This window comes from Pezoporus flaviventris, unplaced genomic scaffold (assembly GCF_033815535.1).
Source record: "Pezoporus flaviventris isolate CSIRO_AGI_PZ_B2104156 unplaced genomic scaffold, CSIRO_AGI_Pfla_v1 ptg000013l, whole genome shotgun sequence".
Taxonomy (NCBI): domain Eukaryota; kingdom Metazoa; phylum Chordata; class Aves; order Psittaciformes; family Psittacidae; genus Pezoporus; species Pezoporus flaviventris.
Genome location: NW_026892561.1, coordinates 35438737 through 35457370, shown reverse-complemented (window position 1 = coordinate 35457370; position 18634 = coordinate 35438737). Strand labels below are relative to the sequence as shown.

The window sequence follows — 18634 nt, the reverse complement described above, 5'->3', positions numbered from 1 at the left end:
CCTTTAAAAAAAGTTGCCGATGACAGACTGTTTTTAGAATCAAATACATTTCTGTTCCAAATATCGTTGCACAGTTTTTGTTACCATGATCCATGTGAAAGTCCTCAGGGAGAGTGAAACCAGGAGTGGATTTAGAGGCATGTGGAGAGTTGTTACACCACCGCCAAAGGGGTTTGAGCATCCTCTTGTGACTGGGACCATGCACCAGCATCACCACCCCTGCAGCTGAACTGGAAACATCCCATCCCAGTCTCCCTGACAACTCACTGCAGAGTCTTGGAGCTTTAGATAGATGATGTGCATCTTTATTGGAAACAGTTTTATGCCACTTGTACAAATTCAAGAGTTTGGATAACCTTTTACTTTCTGATTTGTTTAAACTTCAGTCATTACATTTGCTGCATGCCCACCCTTTTTATATCTGCAGAGTACATAGTCAATTTGCAACTGCTAATGGGATGAGTGTTTACATAAGCTTGCTCAGTTCTACGATACAGGGTCTTCACTGATAATATCAACTTCACAAAAGTTTCCTAAAAGGAAATGACATTTGACTTGGAGTTGAAAAGCAGCAGCTCTTAAAAAAAGTATTTGTTTTTCAAGCACAGTCCTACATTTGAGAGCTCGTTTGACTGGGGAACCTTTTGACCTCCTGGGAGGGAGATGGAGGGTGATTGATCCTGCTTACAAAAGACGGGGGGAGGAAGTGTATTGGTTGTATTAGTTATTTTGGGTTTATTTGGAATACAAAGGGATGCATAACTTTTGAAGTGAATTTATGGTACTATAGTGGCAGGCTTGGATAGAGGTTAAAATCCCACCCCTATGTGTTTGGTACATTACATTTTGTGGAGGAAAAAAATCCTTACTGGATTTTTCTGACTCAGATGATACAGAAAGCATCTGCTCTAGTGTTCAGCTTTCTTAAAATACGAACTTCACTTTTATTCTGAAACAGGGTCTTCAGGTTTCAACCAAACAAAAGGTGTCCCCTTGGGATTTATTTGAAGGTCACAAAAATCCTGCTCCTCTTTCCTGGGCATGGTTTGGTACAGTTCGTGTCGACAGGAAAGTGATCAAATATGAGGAGCAGCAGCATCTCCTCCTGTACCACATGCACAACAAACCCAAGCCACGGAGTTACTACCTCGAGCCCTTGCCCCTTCCTCCAGAGGAGGAGGAGGAAGAGCCCACCACACCTGTGTCTCAGGAACCAGAAAGAAAGTCAGGAGAGTTCTCTGATCAGGGAAAACATGCCATGGATGACGAGAAGAAGGCAAAAAACAGGAAGCGAAAGTCAAAGTCAAGCTCAAGGGCTGATGTAAGTTGTTGATGCCCCATACAAAACTTGAATATCTCACTGAAGCATCTGATGTTGCATGGTGCTGTCCTAGCTGCCTTCAAAAATTGCTCTGCACCAAGAGGAGAGAGTCCCAATAAAGGGAATGAATGAAATGGTCAAGAGGACGGTGGATTCCTACCAAATATAGCTTAGGGTAGAAGTGTAATATATTTAGGACATTATGTGCTGTGTAAAATATGCTAGATTGGATCTTACTAAATATTATTCAGGTTCTGTATATGCTTTCATTTGATGTAAAGTACAGCTGTTACTGTTCATATCCATTTCTAAAATTCCTCCTGTTCAAATTACATTGAGAGCAAACATGTTGGTTTAAACCCTGGTTCCATTCAAATGTAAGCGGATTTGAAAGAGGTTCTTTCACACAGATAAACTGGTTTACTCTGCAGTTTGTTCTGGTTTCTGAGAAGCTTTCCCTTTTAGTTTTTATTGGGTTTTGAGGTGTGGGTTCCTAAGCTGAAGAATCATTAGAGCAAAGGTTTGAAAAACATCCCTGGCACCACCCAAATAATAATGTGTGTTTCCAGAAGCAGCATTCTGTGCAATTACATCCTCTTCACACTGCTGCCAGCATTTGTACATGCTGTAGATGTGATAGTGTTCTGTCAGCATCCAGCTGGTTTGTCTACAAGTTGCATTTTCAGTTGCTATAATTTTAAGATCATTTTCTGACCTTTTTGATGTTTCAGTTAAGTTATTCTTGTAATTTCTATGTTGATACAGTAAGAAGCCCTTGTGCTATACCTGATCATAGCATAGAGAAAATACTTGCTAATAACGTAAAAACGGATGGTGTGTGCATGAAGTTATTCATGTTAATTACCTGTGGGCAGCCTGAGACTTAATCTGGTTTTTACATCATTGCAAATGACAATGGGAACTGTCTCTGTCCTTTAATAATTTAGTAGGAAGATTGGCATTATTTATGAGTTAGTAAGGTATGAATGTCAGTAACATTCACTTTTGCTGTATATTTTAAGGAATATCCCCAGAACAACTTATACAGAGTGCCTCCCACCTACTCCCCAGTCTCCTCTCAAGTGATGCATCCTCCGCAGCCTGCCTTGTGGGGTTACAGTATCATGGGCCAGACACAGCAGCCAGGCTTCTTTGTGCAGAACCAGCCCCTCCCACCAGGTATGGGTAAACTTTGTATTCACAAACGTGTGGCTTGGTGTATGTGGCAAAAGTTGACTTCTTGTAATCACGTTTTGTCTCTGACTTTCCCTGAAGTAAGCTGTGTCTGCTGAGGCCATTTATTTCATTCCTTAGTTAGCCCTTCTATTTTTTAGGGCTTTCTGTTATCAGTTGTAGATCTATCTCTATTAAGCTATTAAACTTTTTTGGTAGATAAGCAAAAATGACCTACTGGGATGATAGTATAAGAAAGCTGGTAGAAGTTCAGTAAGGAGTCAAATAAGAGAGGGATGATTGAAAAGAAAGAATGACCTTTGGGGGTTATTTCTTCTTTGATTCATGTCAGGAGCTATGGGTGCTAATTTGGCATCTACTGTATGGAATAAATAAATCCACGGGCTCACATTTTTTTTTACGTTTGTGCTTGTGATATGTGCATAATTTTTTTGTAGGATGGTTTTGTTTCTTCCAGTTAATATGCATACAGTTTAACATAGGTATTTTACTTTCTCTAGGGGGCAGCAGTTTATGATGTTTTGAGAGATCCTATTATGTCCTTGTCCGATAGTATGTAGGAGAATTTTAGAAGTTTGGTTCCAACTATAAATGTTAACTATTTTTTCTGAAGTTCCCAGTACAACTAGATCTGTATTTTAAGTGTGTAAAAGTCTTCAGAATATACCAAACTGTGTCTAAAAAGTTTAAGGAGATGATGATATTGAAAACAAACACATAAAATCACCTTTGTAAGTCTGACATAGATGATACATGATTTTTATCAAATAGCATAGAGTGCATAAATTACTGCCATCTCATTATAAAATTGGCGTGACATAATAAGCTGCTCATACCATGCTTTTGATCTGACATGCAACTTTTGTTCATCAGTAGTAAGCACACGTTTTATGTGATGTAGAACATGCAACAGCCTTTTCACTTTTCTCTCTCATTTGCAAGTGACAATCTTCAAAATTATTTTGCTTGTTTCATTTTTCAGGCCAGTAATCTGGTTTAATCTAGTTCACTGTCTGCCTTTACAGAGAGAAGTTTACATCTTTATTGTAGAGCTAACCAAATAGGAGCTGATGAATTAGCAGTGATCTGTACCAACAACACTCTCACGGAAGGCAGAGAACGCATTTATGTTTTGGGTGGTTTTAGGTGGTTCCAGGCTGGATCCGACAGGCTCCTTTGTTCCAACTAATACGAAGCAAGCCCTGTCGAACATGCTGCAGCGGCGCTCTGGCACCATGATGCAGCCCCCCTCTATCCATGCAATCACGCCTCAGCAGCAGTTGCTCCAGATGAAACTCCTGCAGCAAGAGCAGCAGCAGCAGCGGCTCCTCAGGCAGCAAGCACAGTCACGGTCTCTCCAACAGGTTTGTCCAAACACCTAACTCTGAAGAACAACACAGTGTTTCTGCCTTCCATCGGGGCTGCTTGCTCTGCGTAGGCTTACAGAGCAGGGAGCCAGTGGTATTGACAATTAGAATAATTCCCCAAATATTGCTTAACCAGGGCCATCTGCTTTGAAACTTCATCTGCCCTTTCGTCTCTTAGTCTGTTCTATTTTTCCTGTGTTTTGTAACATCAGGTTTTCTTCTGCTACTTGATGGTATTCTTGTTCCCTGTTGTGTCGCAGAGGCCTTCCTAGTGGAATTGCATGGTGCTGCGTACAACCAAGCTACGCATATGCAGCGGGGGCCCAGCAATGCTCCTCACAATTAAAAACCCAGGAAGTCCATCAGGAGCTGTTTCCGTACACGTGTGCACACAGACACTTTTGTGTTCTCTAGAAATAGCTGGTATTTCTTCTAACATTTTTGCAGAGTACAGCTGCCGTGTGCCAAACCGCACATGGCTGTTGTGCAACACCCTTCAGAGCCTGAGCAAGTTTTCAGAGCATTGCTGCAGATAGGCTGCTTTAGAACAGATGGTGTAAGAACAGAATATTGTTTTTGGATCCCAGATAAACAGCAATGTGTGTACAGTAGTTGGTGGTAAAACCAGTAACTTTTCTTCTTTATTTTAAAGGCCTTCTGTACCCATTCTTACCCTCACTGAAGTATATATTATATTGCTGTTATACTATCTTGTCTTCAAACGCTGTGATGTGCCCACTTTGCCCGAAATAGTAAAAATTTTCAGCAAGTCTCCTCATAATTTCTCCCACACTGTCTCTATTTTGTTCCAGCTCTTTCCTTATCCTCCTCACCCCTCTTTCAGACTCCCTGCAAAGCCCTCTGTGATGCTTAAATTGCTGATGGGCTATGTTCATAATTGTGAAACCAGGATTTTCCTGTTTCAAAGAACCCTCCCTCCTCCAAGCTCCAGATGTGTGTTTTATCATATCAGTGGTACAGTGGATATTTGATCACTCATTAGTGTCTTGTGGGCACTATGAGTTACTCAGGATTAGGTACTCTACATGTTAGGGTACTGGGCTTTGTGGTGAGCCATTGCTTCTTACTTATTAGAAACCTGGTGGTACTTTTTACATTAGGCAATATCTCACTATTTTACTGTTAGGTCCAACTAGCTTTCAATTACTATTATAGAATACAGGCTTCAATGACAGCCTTGAGGAAACAAATGATGATCACTGCCTATGGCTAGGGAATCAAAAAGTAGTAACTGAAGATCTAAAATAACACATCATTTTCACATTTAAGAAGTGCTGTTGTTTAACATTATCATTTTTGGAGGAAAAAGGGTGTTGCATTTCCCTTTTCGTTTAAAACAGGAATAGTATCTGAGGTGTTAAGAACAACAGTTCACTTCTGCTCTGAAGCATGGCATAGACAGGTTGTCAGTAGGGAGAATAAACTTATCATGAAGACATGCATCCATGCCTAAATAAGATTAATAAGCTGTCTATGATTAATTTTTTCATAAAATTTGGATCAAACTGTTAGAATGCAACAGTAAAAAATTAAAAGTTGCACTAAAATTCAGCAGTGTAGGTTCAGATGCCTGTTTCACCTAAGGTGCGACACATGCTGAATGTTCATCGGTCAGCGGTTCTGTCAGCTGTGTTTTTATTTCAGCCATAAAACAGCTACAAGTTAAACAGATGTAAAGGAAAGTCAAACCAGAGCTATCTAAACCCAAACTTTGTTTCCCAGTTACTTCCACAGAGTGGCATAGTTGTCTGTTGTCGTCTGCTGGAGGCAGGTGGACACATTGTTTTCTCTCTGCTTCTAACATTTTGCCTTACTGGACGTTTGGGAAGATTTATTCAGCCTGATATATGAAAACTATCACTGTAGTGAAATGAATTAACATTCCACCAGGCTGGCCTCTTTGCTTTCTTTATTGTCGAAGCCTGTGCTGGCAATGCTGACACCAGAGAACCCCTCCAAGGTCCCAATGGCCCAGGGCTCTGCATGCTCCCTGCAGTGGGGGCTGCCCCAGAGGTGCTCTAGGTCAGAAATGCATCCCTGGGGAGCTTGCAGTAGTTCTTCCTGTGGTCCTGGATTTAGAATAGGAAGAGCTATTAGCAGTGAAGAACCTGGAGGTCATAATTGAAAATTTAGGAACAAGATGGTTTGTAAGCATTGCTACTGTGTGCTGTATGTTGTTAGGTGGAGCTTAAATAAGGAAGGTTTTTATGTTTCTGCCCCTGCAGAATGAAATTACCTACTCAGCTTGAAGTCACTAGCAGGGGTCTGGACAGTTCTGCAAAACCAGTGCAGAAGGGTTCTGCTCCTCAGTGCTGTGCTGCACTTGCTGTGCTCTTGAAAACAAATAGCTGTGGTGCCAGATCTTTAATAAGTATGACTTGTTAAAAAAAAAATGCTGAGTATTATGTATAGAGCTATTAATAGGCTCCTGTGGATGAGGAGTCCTTCTACATTTAGAGTTTCTGTTCGTAAATTTAATAAAGGTATTGAGCATTAAAACCACCTAAAAGAACCTTGTTGGCATTCCTAAATGCCATTCCTAAACAGCATTTTGAGTACCTACAGGTGAACTCTGTAAAGGTGCTGTACTGCTCCACTGACAGACCAAGCCTAACTGTACATATTCTTCATATTCTTTGCTATTTTCTCGCCTGTCCTTTTCTTTAGGACGTCTGTAGCACTGCTGTATCCCTTCAGGATGGCTTTGACAACATAATGGTAACCGCCTTGAGACTGTGAACTTCTCCTTATTTTTTCTTTTGCGCAGACATGCGTGCATTTCAACACACAGGCTGCACACTTTGCTTTTGGTACGAATGATGCGCTTTGGCACTCCTCTCACCTAGGTAATGCGGTGCCTGCATGTGGAAGGCTGTGAATAATACACTTGCACACACAGAATATTTTTTTCTTATAAATATTTCCAATAACTGCATCATTGATATTTTTTTTTTTTTTTTTCCTTTTCTGTTGTGTTTCTCCCTGTGAAAGATTGGAAATAGCTGCAAGATCTATCTGATGCCATGTTCATCTAAGCATGGCTGGTGTGGTCGTCTTGCCCTTATCTCCAAAACAAGTAACAGTTAACACCTGTTAAATTATTAGATTTCATAGAATTCAGTCATTTCTGGGGAAAAAAAAACGATGCCAGGAAGTTTAATCCCTAATACCTGTGTTGGAAAGCTTTCTAGATACTAATTTCAAAGTTAGTTTGCAGGACTTTCATCCTTCTTTAGGGAAACCACAATGTTGTTAAAAGCACTAATTGGAAAGACAAAGCAAAGTGTTTTTTAAAAAGGCTTTGCTGCTTACCCCAGTGTTCGTCAGAACAGCATGTCAGAACAGGGTATAGCTCACCATATTTGCAGTTAATTAGGCACACTTAGATATGTGGCAAATACACAGTGAGGTCTCTCAAATCCATCATCATCATCTTATCTAAATAACTGTTAGCGTTCCACTGCCTACTTCTGAAGTCAGATGTGGTCAGATTTTGGTCAAAATCAGTGCCATGTCTGCTTCTATTGCCTTTGCCAGTGCCAGCACCACATAGAAAACAAAATTCATTCCAGATACACGATAGTTGCATACCTTAACAAGAAAAAGAAGTAAGTTTTGCTTCAATTTAGGATGCGAGTGGAACAAAGAGAATGGTGGCTATTACTGTAACATTACACTGGCATTGAGTAAAACATGTTGGGTTTTTTTCTCCTTTTCTGTTTGGTTTGTTTTTTTTTTTTCTGTTTAGTTTTTGTGTGATATGTATGCACAGTTCCTGCTTGCAGCAATTGGCCTGCATGTGTAGTTAACTCATTATTAAATTATGCCTGGAGGGAGAAGTCCCTTTGAATTTAGCAATATCTGCTGCTGCTGCTGCTCAGGAATGCAGAGCTCCCACAGCAAAGGAGCATGCTCAGTGGCCATTTGTGACTATGGAATAAATTGATCTGTCCCCTACCTGATGAGCAGCTTTCTGCTTACATTTCACATGTGGTGGTGTGTGTGTGCTTGTTTGGCCTGGGCAATGGTGCCTTCAGTCTGGGTGTGCTGCTCTTGAGCCTCGTACTCCACTGGCTCTGCTGCTCTGCCCATGCTTTACATAGTGGGGAAGAGATGGGTGGTAACACTCGCCTGTGGCTTCCTGCCCATTGTGTGTCGTGAGGATCATGCAGCTGCTTCTTCAGTATTTTCTTATAGAATTAAGGACTAATCCAATTTCCATTGATGTAACTTCCCCCAACTTTGGAGGGACGCTGTTCCCACTGCGTGGGTATAAGCAAACAAATTTTGCTCCTGAGCACACCAGGTTACCTGTTGCTGAGAGAACCAAAGGACAGTACATGGAGCAGCACTTTGCAGACCAGCTTCTGCAGAGCCCACAGGGTGATTTGTATTTCTCTGGGGAAAAGCTTAAGGCATCCATTATTCTAGAAATCAGTCATGGTTTTACCAGATTTCATCTTTGGGTGACTTCAAGTTACATCTTTATCTATGCTGTGTTTGGCACCTCATGAAAAAGTTTCATCTTCGATTTGCTCAGAGAAATTATTGTTCTTTTGTTTGTTTATTTTTCTTCTTTTGCCTCTGTTTAAAAAAAGAAAAATCTGATATACTTGAGTATTTTCCCCTGTGCTTGCCGTCATCTGTTTTATGTGCATCCCATCTGCAAGATGTACATTCTGTTCAGTGTTTCAGTTTTCCACCCATCAGGTTGCTGTTTTGAGAGTTTCCCATCTGATTTTGCAGATATTTTTCCAGAAAAACTTAGTTTTGTCTGAACTTTTTTCAGGACTGATGGATGTTACTCTGTTCACACCTCCTGTCCTCCCTAATTTTTTTTTTTTTTTAGAATTTTCTATGAGATTTGGCTTGTTTTTAAAACAAATCTGCTGTGTGGCTTATGCTTCCTTAATATAACTTGTAGTATCAGAGCTCTCTGCTCTCTTGTCTGCACTTTAGGGACCCCTGTAGTGGTGGTCCAAGAGCCTAGCTAGGTCAGTCTTCTTTTTGTTTGTTTTTACAAGAAAGGTAGGTATGAAGAATGAATGTGTGACAGCCCTGTGGCACCCTATGGCAGCTTTGCCCCTGGTTTTGCATCTTGACCTCTTTTGTCTGCTCTCTAACCAAAGCACTGGGTAGTTAATCCAGCCCTGGTCACAGCAGGTCATGTCTCTTGGGTTTAGATCTCTGTAAGGATGTCCTGATTAAAATAGTAGAGGCTTTGTCAGAGGACTTGGGTTTTTTGGCTGTTTCTGTGGTGAACTGGGAAGCTACCAGCAGGAAGGACCATTGCTGCTTCCAGCTCATGTCTGCCACTGAGCTTTTTTGAGTAGAATGGATTTCGAAATCATAAGGTGCAGCTGTGCAGCATCATAATCTCACAGAAGATATATGCACTTGTTTGTATTCTTGCCAATTTCTCATTCACTAGTTTTTTTTAAATCTTGGTCCTGAAGTTAAGTCTATAATTATTACTTCTTTTTTTTTTCTCTTTTATGGTGCTTCAGAGCACACAAATGCAGTTAAAGGTGAAATCTTCAAATGATTTTCATTAGGTACACATAAATATTTTGGCAATCTGAAATGAACAAATGAGCCTGTATGTTGCTTACAAGTTTGTTTCCAGGCTGTACTCGTTGGGAGCTGGAGATGCTTGCATCGCCCACTGATCATACGGGTATGATCAAATTTGCGAATCAGCATTTTGCTTGCTTCGTCTGAGGGAAGGCTAGTAATCAGGTAGCTTGAGAAAGATACCAGCTGTGCTATAACAGAGATTAGCATTCACTCTGAGCTTCCTCTATGATTTAATATACTGTCTTCAAGACAGCTAGAATATTTTTTCCCTAATCCTTTGCAAAGCCCCATTTTAAGGAGTGCCTGTTCTGTAAATGGCTGTTTCTTCACTGCTGCAGTGTTACAGTAGTGTCAGACATCAAGCAAAAGTCAATTCTTCCATCTCCCTATGAGTAAATACAGTTCAGCAGTTTGGTAGTGAGCAGTGGTGCTGTCTTGAAGGAAATCGTCAAGCCTCTCCATGACTCTTTAGGACACAACTTGGTGGGGTTTGCACTCAGAGCTGGACTTGTCTGGGGTGTGGACGCTGTATCTGATGCATGATGTGTGTTTCAGGGTCAGCCAATGGACCAAGCTGCTATTTTCTCTCCACAAGTTCGACCCCCGTCTCAGCTTTCACAGTACCCAGGGTTACAGCACGCTCAGGTACTGCATTACTCCTTTAGCATTTCTGCATAAAGACACTTTTAAAATGAGCTCCTTTACCTCCCAGCATGCTCTTCTATGCCTGGGGCATGCCTCTTGCATGTCGTCTGGAGTAATGAGGCCTTCTGCTAGGATGTTTGTGATCTCTGTCAATACTTTTAATGTAGTCACTTGCCAGTTTTTCCTAATGTTGTTGCTGGTAAAGGCAAGCATATTTCAGCATTAAGCCTTACATGTGGCAAGTTATTTGTGAGATAGTGATACCAGTAATTCTTTCTTATGTCACAGTCGTGGTATAGTAGAATGGTTTGGGGTGCAAAGGACCTTAAGATCATCTAATTGGAGCTCCCCTGACATGGGCAGGGACACCTCACACTAAACCATGCCACCCAAGGATTTGTCCAACCTGGCCTTGAACACTGCCAGGGATGGAGCATTCACAACTTCCCTGGGCAGCCCATTCCAGTGCCTCACCACCCTAACAGGAAAGAACTTCTTCCTTATGTCCAGTCTAAACTTCCCCTGTTTAAGTTTTAACCCGTTACCCCTTGTCCTATCACTACAGTCCCTAATGAAGAGTCCCTCCCCAGCATCCTTATAGGCCCCCTTCAGATACTAGAAGGCTGCTATGAGGTCTCCACACAGCCTTCTCTTCTCCAGGCTCAACAGCCCCAAGTTCCTCAGCCTGTCTTCATACAGGAGGTGCTCCACTCCCCTGATCATCCTCGTGGCCCTCCTCTGGACTTGTTCCAAGAGTTCCATGCCCTTTTTATGTTGAGGACACCAGAACTGCACACAATACTCCAGGTGAGGTCTCACAAGCACAGAACAGAGGGGCAGGATCACCTCCTTCGACCTGCTGGTCACGGTCTTTTTGATGCAGCCCAGGATACGGTTGGCTTTCTGGGCTGCGAGCACACACTGCTGGCTCATGTTAAGTTTCTCATTGACCAATACCTCCAAGTCCTTCTCCGCAGGGCTGCTCTGAATCTCTTCTCTGCCCAACCTGTAGCTGTGCCTGGGATTGCTCCAACCCAGGTGCAGGACCTTGCACTTTGCACTGTTGAACTTCATGCGGTTGGCATCAGCCCACTTCTCAAGCATGTCCAGGTCCCTCTGGATGGCATTCCTTCCCTCCAGCATATCCACAGAGCTTGGTGTCGTCGGTAACCTTGCTGAGGGTGCACTCAATCCCACTGTCCATGTCAGCAACAAAGATGTTGAACAAGACCGGTCCCAACACCGATCCCTGAGGGACACCACTCGTTACTGGTCTCCAGTCGGACATTGAGCCATTGATGACAACTCTTTGTGTGCAGCCATCCAGCCAGTTCTTTATCCACCAAGTGGTCCACCTATCAAATTGATGTGTCTCCAATTTAGAGACAAGGATGTTGTGTGGGACAGTGTGGAACGCTTTACACAAGTCCAGGTAGATGACATCAACTGCTCTACCCCTGTCCATCAGTTCTGTAGCCCCATCATAGAAGGCCACCAAATTGGTCAGGCATGATTTGCCCTTGGTGAAGCCATGTTGGCTGTCACCAGCCACCTCATTGGTTTTCATGTGCCCTCCCATGGTTTCCAGGAGAATCTGCTCCATGATAGTGCCTGGCACAGAGGTGAGACTGACTGGTCTGTAGTTTTTCTGGGTCTTCCATTTTCCCCTTCTTGAAAATGGGGTTATATTTCCCTTTTTCCAGTCGTCAGGAGCTTCACCTGACTGCCATGATTTTTCAGATATGATGGATAGTGGCTTCGCAACTTCATTCGCCAGCTTCCTCAGGACCCACAGATGGATTTCATCAGGTCCCATGGACGTGTGCACATTCAGTTTCCTAAGATGATCTTAAACCTGATCCTCTCCTACAGTGGGTCTAAGGTCTTCATTCTCCTAATCCCTGTATTTGCCTTCCAAGACTTGAGTGGCATGGTCAGAGCACTTGCCAGTGAAGGCTGAGGCAAAGAAGTCTTTGAGAACTTCAGCCTTCTCCAAATCCAGGGTAGCCATTTCTCCTGAGAGCTTCTGGAGAGGGCCCACATTATTCCTAGTCTGTCTTTTGTTAGCAACACACCTACAGAATCCCTTCCTGTTATCTCTGACATCCCTGGCCAGACTCATTTCTACTGAGCCTCAGCTTTCTTGACCTGGTCCCTAGCTTCCCAGGCAACATCCCTGTATTCTTCCTGGGCTGCCTGTCCTCATTTCCACCTTCTATAAGCTTACTTTTTCCTTCTGAGCTTTCTCAGCAGCGCCTTATCCATCCATGAAGGCCTCCTGGACTTCTTGCCCCATTTTCTTCTTGTCAGGATGCAATGCTCCTGAACTTGTAGCAGGTGATCCTTGCATATCAACCAGCAGTCTTGGGCACTCCTGCCCTCTAGGGCTGTATCCCATGGAACCTTACTGAGCAGGTTCCTGAAGAGGCCAAATTCTGCTCTCTTGAAGTCCAGGGCAGTGAGCTTGCTGCATGCCCTTCTCACTGCTATGAGGATCTTGAACTTGACCATCTCATGATCACTGCAGGCAGGGCTGCTCTGCAGTGTCACATTCCACACGAACTCCCCCTTGTTAGTGAGCATGAGGTCAAGCATGGCACCTCTCCTTGTCAGCTCCTCTATTACTTGCAGGAGGAGGTTGTCTTCCACACAATCAAGGAACCTCCTGGGTTACTTGTGCTGGACTGTACAATACCTCCAATAGATGTCGGAGTGGTTGAAGCCCCCCATGAGGACAAGGGCCTGCAAGCATGAAGCTGCTCTTATCTGTCTTAGAGGGCTTCATTCACACAGTCCTCCTCATCAGGAGTCCTGTACTAAACATGTTCAGTAATGCCCCCCATCACAGTTCTCCCTTTGACCCTGTCCCCCAAACTCTCTGTTGACTCATCACCTCTCCCCAGATAGAGATCCGTACTCTCCAGCCTATCATTGACATAAATTGCTACATCCCCTTACCATCTGCATGTCTTTCCTAAAGAGCCTATAACTTTCCATTCCAGCACTCCAGTCATAGGAGCCATCCCACCATGTTTCTGTGATGCCAGTGATATCATATCCCTGTAGATGTGCACACATCTCCAGTTTCTCTTGTTTATTCCCCATACTACATGCATTTGTATGCAGGCATATGATACACCTGGTATAGAGGTCATTTGGGGATGGGAAATGGAGAGAGAGGTGGGGCTGTGGACCAGAACCCCGCTCCTGCTCAGTGCCACTCGGGGAAGGGTAGCACGGTGTGGGTTCCATCCTGCGGTGTGTGACCACATTGTAGCTGCCTGAACCCACAAGCAGAAGTGGGGTACAGCCAGAGTGAGGGACCCACAGGTCAGTTTGTGGGTGCAGCAGTGCATCTCACTGACTTGCTCTGGTTCTCAAGGCTTTGGTACTTTGAGAAGGGCCAGGGTGGTCTCTTTCTTTAGTAGTTAGGCTAATTTAAATAGGGGCACAGCGAAGTCAACTTTCCTGTCTGTCTCCCTGCAGAGCATGCCTCATGGATACACCATGTACAGCACTCAGATGCCTTTGCAGCAGCAGCAGCCTGGCGGTGTAGTGCTCTCCCCCAGCTACAACCCTCGAACATACTCAGCAGCGCATTCCAGCCCCACTCTGATGGAAAGGCTGCGGCAGATGCAGCAGCAGCCCAGTGGATACATCCAACAGCAGGCAGCTGCCTATGTCCAGCCTTTGGCAGGCTCGCAACGGTGAGCTTCTGCAGTTCTCCCAGCTGGTAACACTGCAGGATTTTAATGGCAACTTTGTTTTGAGGTCTAAAACTTTATTTAAAATAAAGTGTATTAATCCAAATGAAGTTAACACTGGTCTGATTAGCAATAGGCCTTTCTCTCCAATTTCCCCTTGTTTTTTCCCTCATTTAATTTTAAGTTGGTCTTGGCACGTGTTGTAGCCCAATTATCCTGTGTGTTTGTAGAACATAAAAATCTATCTAAAGTTAGCTGTTGGATCCTATTTCACTACACACACAAATATGGTATCCATATTATGCTAATGTGTGTGGTGTTACACCATAAATATTGCAGGTTTACCAAAGGGTCTGTAGTCAGGAAAATGTAAGAACAACTTGGTAGTTTAACTAGCAATAGAAAAATAAATTTTGTTTAAGCCTGAATAGACTAAATTGACTTCAGTTTGGAAGTAGCTGAGTTGCAGTGCCTATGAGAAACAGGAAAAATTCATTGATAAAGAAATGTAATGAAAGAGAAGACAAATTAAGCAGGAAAGAAATCTGTAAAAGAGAGTGTTACAGAGTAAGCAGGGTGGAAAACTGGAGTTTCCAATTGCAATCTTGAATCAAGTATGTTGTTTGGTTTTGGGTTTTTTTTTCTAATAGTCTGGTGTTGTCGAACTGACACTACAGGTCTGAACCAGAAATTTCCATTTTGAATAGACATGTTCAATAGAGTGACTCCCAAAAGCCACAGGCTCAAATTAAAGAGAGTGTGGTGTGTGTATGTGTGAAGTCAAAATTTGCAAGGTCTGCCTCAGTAGGCACCGTCCAGCTGTAGGTGAAGTAGCTGCTGTGCAATGCAGCCCTCTCCCCATGTGTGGGTCACAGGTTCACTGAACAGCACAGAAGCACATAGACGTTGGTCATCAGAAGGTGGTCTGGCCTGTCAGCGGAGCTTCTGGCCTGTCTCCCTTCTTCTTTGCCATTCATTCTGCAGTACCCCTGATGTTACCAAGTACAGATACTCTTCTTTTTCTGCTTCAGCTCTGATCTCAAAACTAAAGTCTCCTTTAGATGCTAAGTTCAAGTGTGCTTGGATGATTTGCTTGTTGTAAGCAGAATATGAGCATCATGTATGTAGCTATGCAATACTCTCACAATCCTTGTTATTTAACGAAATCAGTGTTTCCTTAATTTCTTTTAAGTTCTTGCAAGCCTGGATATCTTAAGAGCATGTTCAATTTGGGACATTTGTACCTCTTCAAAAAGTTTGGCCTTGACTTGTTTGAAAACCTTGTATGAAAACCTACAGAAAGCTGTGGTTGAAAGCCTTGCATGAAAACCTACAGGTGCCTTGCATTAGGAATACAGCTGCTAACCTGAACTGCCTTCTCTTTTCTGAGTTTTATAAACAGGCAAGATAAATTGCAAGCTAGCTAACATGTTCTCTCCGTGTATGTCTTTCTGCTTTGTCGATGTTAATTACTCCCAAAAGATCCAAAGAAAGTATTTTTTGCTTGGTGTGTTTTTTCAGTATTTTAGAAAGTAAAAAGACCACCTTGTGATGGCTGATTTTAAATTCATGGTAATGTAACTATGAGACATTTTGGTCTGGAGAACATTTTAATGCTTATGTGGAATTCTTGCTAGAAATGTAGAAAGTCATCACTCTCCCTAGTAAAGCAAGAATTGAGTGCTTGGATCTGTTCTTGTTTAGAGAAACATGTTATTATGTAAATCAGTAACTGAGCAATAGCATGGTACAGTTTCTGTTATGGAATGTTGTTCAAAGCATTCAGATTTGGAAATACATTCTTCCTGTAAAATATAGTGTCTTTTAGATCCATGGAAGTCTAATGTTGCAGTTTATAGTTGGGTACTCCTAGACTAACTTGTGTTTGGTCTGTAAATGAAGTATAATCCATTATATTTTTCCTCAATCAGATTGAGCCATCAGCCTTTGCAGCCAAATTCACTGGTTGGAGGGGGACTGGACAGTGCAATGACCGCAAGTCCTCATCCAGCCCTGAATTCAGTACAGCTGCCTCCGGAGCCAGTGAGACAGAGACAGCAGCAGATGCGACAGCAGAGACTCTTTCAGGTGAGGGATTTGGCTGCACTGGTGATAAGGGGTATTTCAGTGCAGGAGGGGAGTGTAAATGTGACTGTATCAGGTGACGGTGTTACACACTTGCACGTGCCTTTAAGTCTAAAAGCATCAGAGCCTGGTGCCGTAAATCATAGAATCATAGAACTTTTACTTGAGTACAGTAATACATTGTTTACATTTGGAATTTCCAAAAGAGAATTCTGGACAGATGTAAAATACAGTACTTTCATTTTTCAAGATTGTAGAATGCCTTTGGAGAAGGTAAATTTGAGAATGGCTTAGCTGAATGTGCTGAGACAAAAGCAGTGGCTGTGCTATCTGGCCTTATAATGTATGCCAATTAAACCGAAGGGTTTGCTTCCTGGCCTATTTCCTATATTCTGATTTGCTGATATATTTTTAATTCAGAGGCAAGTATCAGTTTATCGCCTAAATATATAGTGCTTGGCACAGGGGAAATATGTTACATTAAAATCCTTCCTGTAGCCCTTTGATTAGGTTCATGTTGTCATTTAAATGCAATAGCTGTCTGTGCCAATTCTTGTCCAATGATAATGTACTTTATCTAAATATTTTTGTGTTGTAGTAAACTAAATATACCAGGGTTTGAGGTTATTGTTGGTTTTTTTTTCCTATTAACAAAGCTCCTTGTCAGCCTTGGTGTGGCTGACAATGAAAGTGGGGAGCTGTGAGGCTGATCTCCTAAATGGGGCCTTCAGTAACCAGTGCTGTTAGCAAGCCAAGATCTTGTGCTGGAAATTAGTCATGAAAAGCCACACTGCCTGGCTCGTAGTTGTTCCCTGAGGCAGTGTGTGTGCTGGGTCATTCTTGTTTCAATCATAGCATTATAGATTAGTATGGGTTGGAAGGGACCTTAAAAAATTTCTTCCTCACATCCAGCCAGAATCTCCTCTCTTTTAGTTTAAAACCATCACCCCTCATCCTATTGCAACAGGCCCTGCTAAGAAGTCTCTCCCCATATTTCTTATTTTTATGATTTTTCAATGCCTGTTGTCTCTCAGTTGCAGCAGCAGCCAGGGCAGCAGCAGGCACTTGGTCTCCAGCCCATGCAACCACAGCAGCCTTTGGTAAGCAGAGGCAACTGACAGATATTTTGGGGGGTGCAAGGGTAGTGGCAGGGTGGGGTTTGTCACTTACAGCAGCATGGCAGCCTGGGAGATGAGGTTTGTGCAAACTTCCCTGCACCGTTGCCTGCATGCCAGTGCTGCTGCCTGCAGTGCCATTCCTCCACCGCTCTGAAGGCAGGACGGGTGGGTGCCCAGTGCGGGTGGTGACAGGCCCGTTTTGCTGTGTCTTGAGCTGGCTGCAAGCTGCAGCTGTGGTAACAGTGTATTAGTTGGGGCTCAATAGCCTCTAGTGTATCTGGGGAGCTCCTGGCTGGCTCTGACTATGGGCTGGAGCAGACTGCATCTGTCCACAGAAAACCATGGAAGTGCATCCATCTTGCCAAAACATGGCACGAAGTGGGTTGCACATGTGCTGAGGTGTCACACTGCTGAGCTCAGATGGGGAGGCAGGTGCTGCTTTGTATGCAGGCCTTGGCAAGGAGGGCATGTGCACTGCCCTGCTCACCCACAGTGGCTCTGCCACAGCGTGGTTGAGTTTGCTGCCCAAAGACACTCCTTCTAGGACTGGAGCACATGCTGTCTCCTGCACTGCCATGCTTCATTCACCAGTTTGGTCAAAACTGATACCAAAGTTGGGCCAATGATGACGTGTTGTTTTGGTTGAAAAAAGATCTGCGTATGTGTAGGAAAAGTTCAAATGTTTCATTTCAACATATCTTTTTTGAAGTTGCACCTAGCAGTATTGACTTAAAACTAGTCAGTACTGGTGGCTAATATCCCAGATGATACAGATAACCATCCATTGCAGTTCTTCTGAGAGTTACCTGGGGATATAGTAAAAAAAAAAAAAAAAAAAGGGTACTGATGTGTTTCTAATTCTGTGTGTCTCTTTCGTCACTAGTAAAATAAGACTGTCCAGACTAGCTACCTTAAATCTATTTGTGTGAACTCAGAGGGGAAAACAATGAGAGACCTTAAAGTCATCCTCGGTCTTACTCCTAGTGCAGTATAAATAAAGGACTGTTTTGAAAATCTGATACAGAACCAAGTGCTGTTAAGCCCCCCTGGAAAGTCAGGAATCTCTTTTTCTGGGGGTCTAATGATACTTTTCAGTAGTCCCAAAGCAGCAGGCCGAGACTGCAGGAACGATTTCTTCCCTTTATGCTTGCTGTGCTATGTGGTTTTATAAGTTTTCCTAATTAATATGTCATCATAATGATGAATAGCCCTTGCTAACTTAAAAACCTTAAACTTGGTAAGAAATACCTGTAGTTGCTTCTGATGCATATAAACTGATGGATTTTTCTGTAGTTGTGATATTTTGAAGTGAAAGCAGGGCAATTGTCTACAACTGAGGCTACATGTGGAAGTAGTTTCTGCTGTAACACTAGGAAAAGCATTCACTTGGAAATGCAGGGTGCTGGTGGTGGCGTTTCTCCACGTTGCTATGTCTGGAGGAGCATCCACGCTCCCTCTGGTGTCGAGTGTGGACACTGGCAGCTCCACCGCTGCCAGGCTCCAGTCTGGCCTTGGCTCATGTCACAGGAGACCATTAGTGACTTTGGACCTCTGATTTTTCGGTTGTACTGCTAACAGTCTGGGGAAAAATGGGGTTTGTTG

The 18634-nt window shown here is 43.1% G+C and overlaps 1 protein-coding gene and 1 long non-coding RNA gene across 18 annotated transcripts in view; one reads left to right on the top strand and one right to left on the bottom strand.

The window, feature by feature from the left end:
* The window catches only part of MED12L (mediator complex subunit 12L), a 154561-nt gene that overhangs the window by 132340 nt on the left and 3587 nt on the right, over positions 1-18634 (top strand). For 5 of the 17 annotated variants that reach the window (XR_009743214.1, XR_009743215.1, XR_009743213.1 and 2 more), the window contains exons 36-43: positions 959-1321; positions 2344-2500; positions 3662-3879; positions 6571-6621; positions 10036-10125; positions 13612-13832; positions 15761-15917; positions 16949-17014. Coding sequence is in view for 10 of the 17 variants with exons in the window: in XM_061452719.1 (XP_061308703.1) it covers positions 959-1321; positions 2344-2500; positions 3662-3879; positions 6571-6621; positions 10036-10125; positions 13612-13832; positions 15761-15917; positions 16949-17014 (1323 nt within the window). In the remaining 7 variants the exon portion in view is untranslated. Of the gene's footprint in view, positions 1-958; positions 1322-2343; positions 2501-3661; positions 3880-6570; positions 6622-10035; positions 10126-13611; positions 13859-15760; positions 15918-16948; positions 17015-18634 lie in introns of those variants that run through there. The other 12 variants (XR_009743219.1, XR_009743216.1, XM_061452728.1 and 9 more) reach the window with 6 other exon arrangements.
* On the bottom strand, positions 17696-18419 carry LOC133268919 (uncharacterized). Its single transcript, XR_009743222.1, has 2 exons — positions 18281-18419; positions 17696-17838 (listed from the first exon to the last, which is right to left on the bottom strand). It is a non-coding gene; the product is annotated as an uncharacterized LOC133268919 (long non-coding RNA).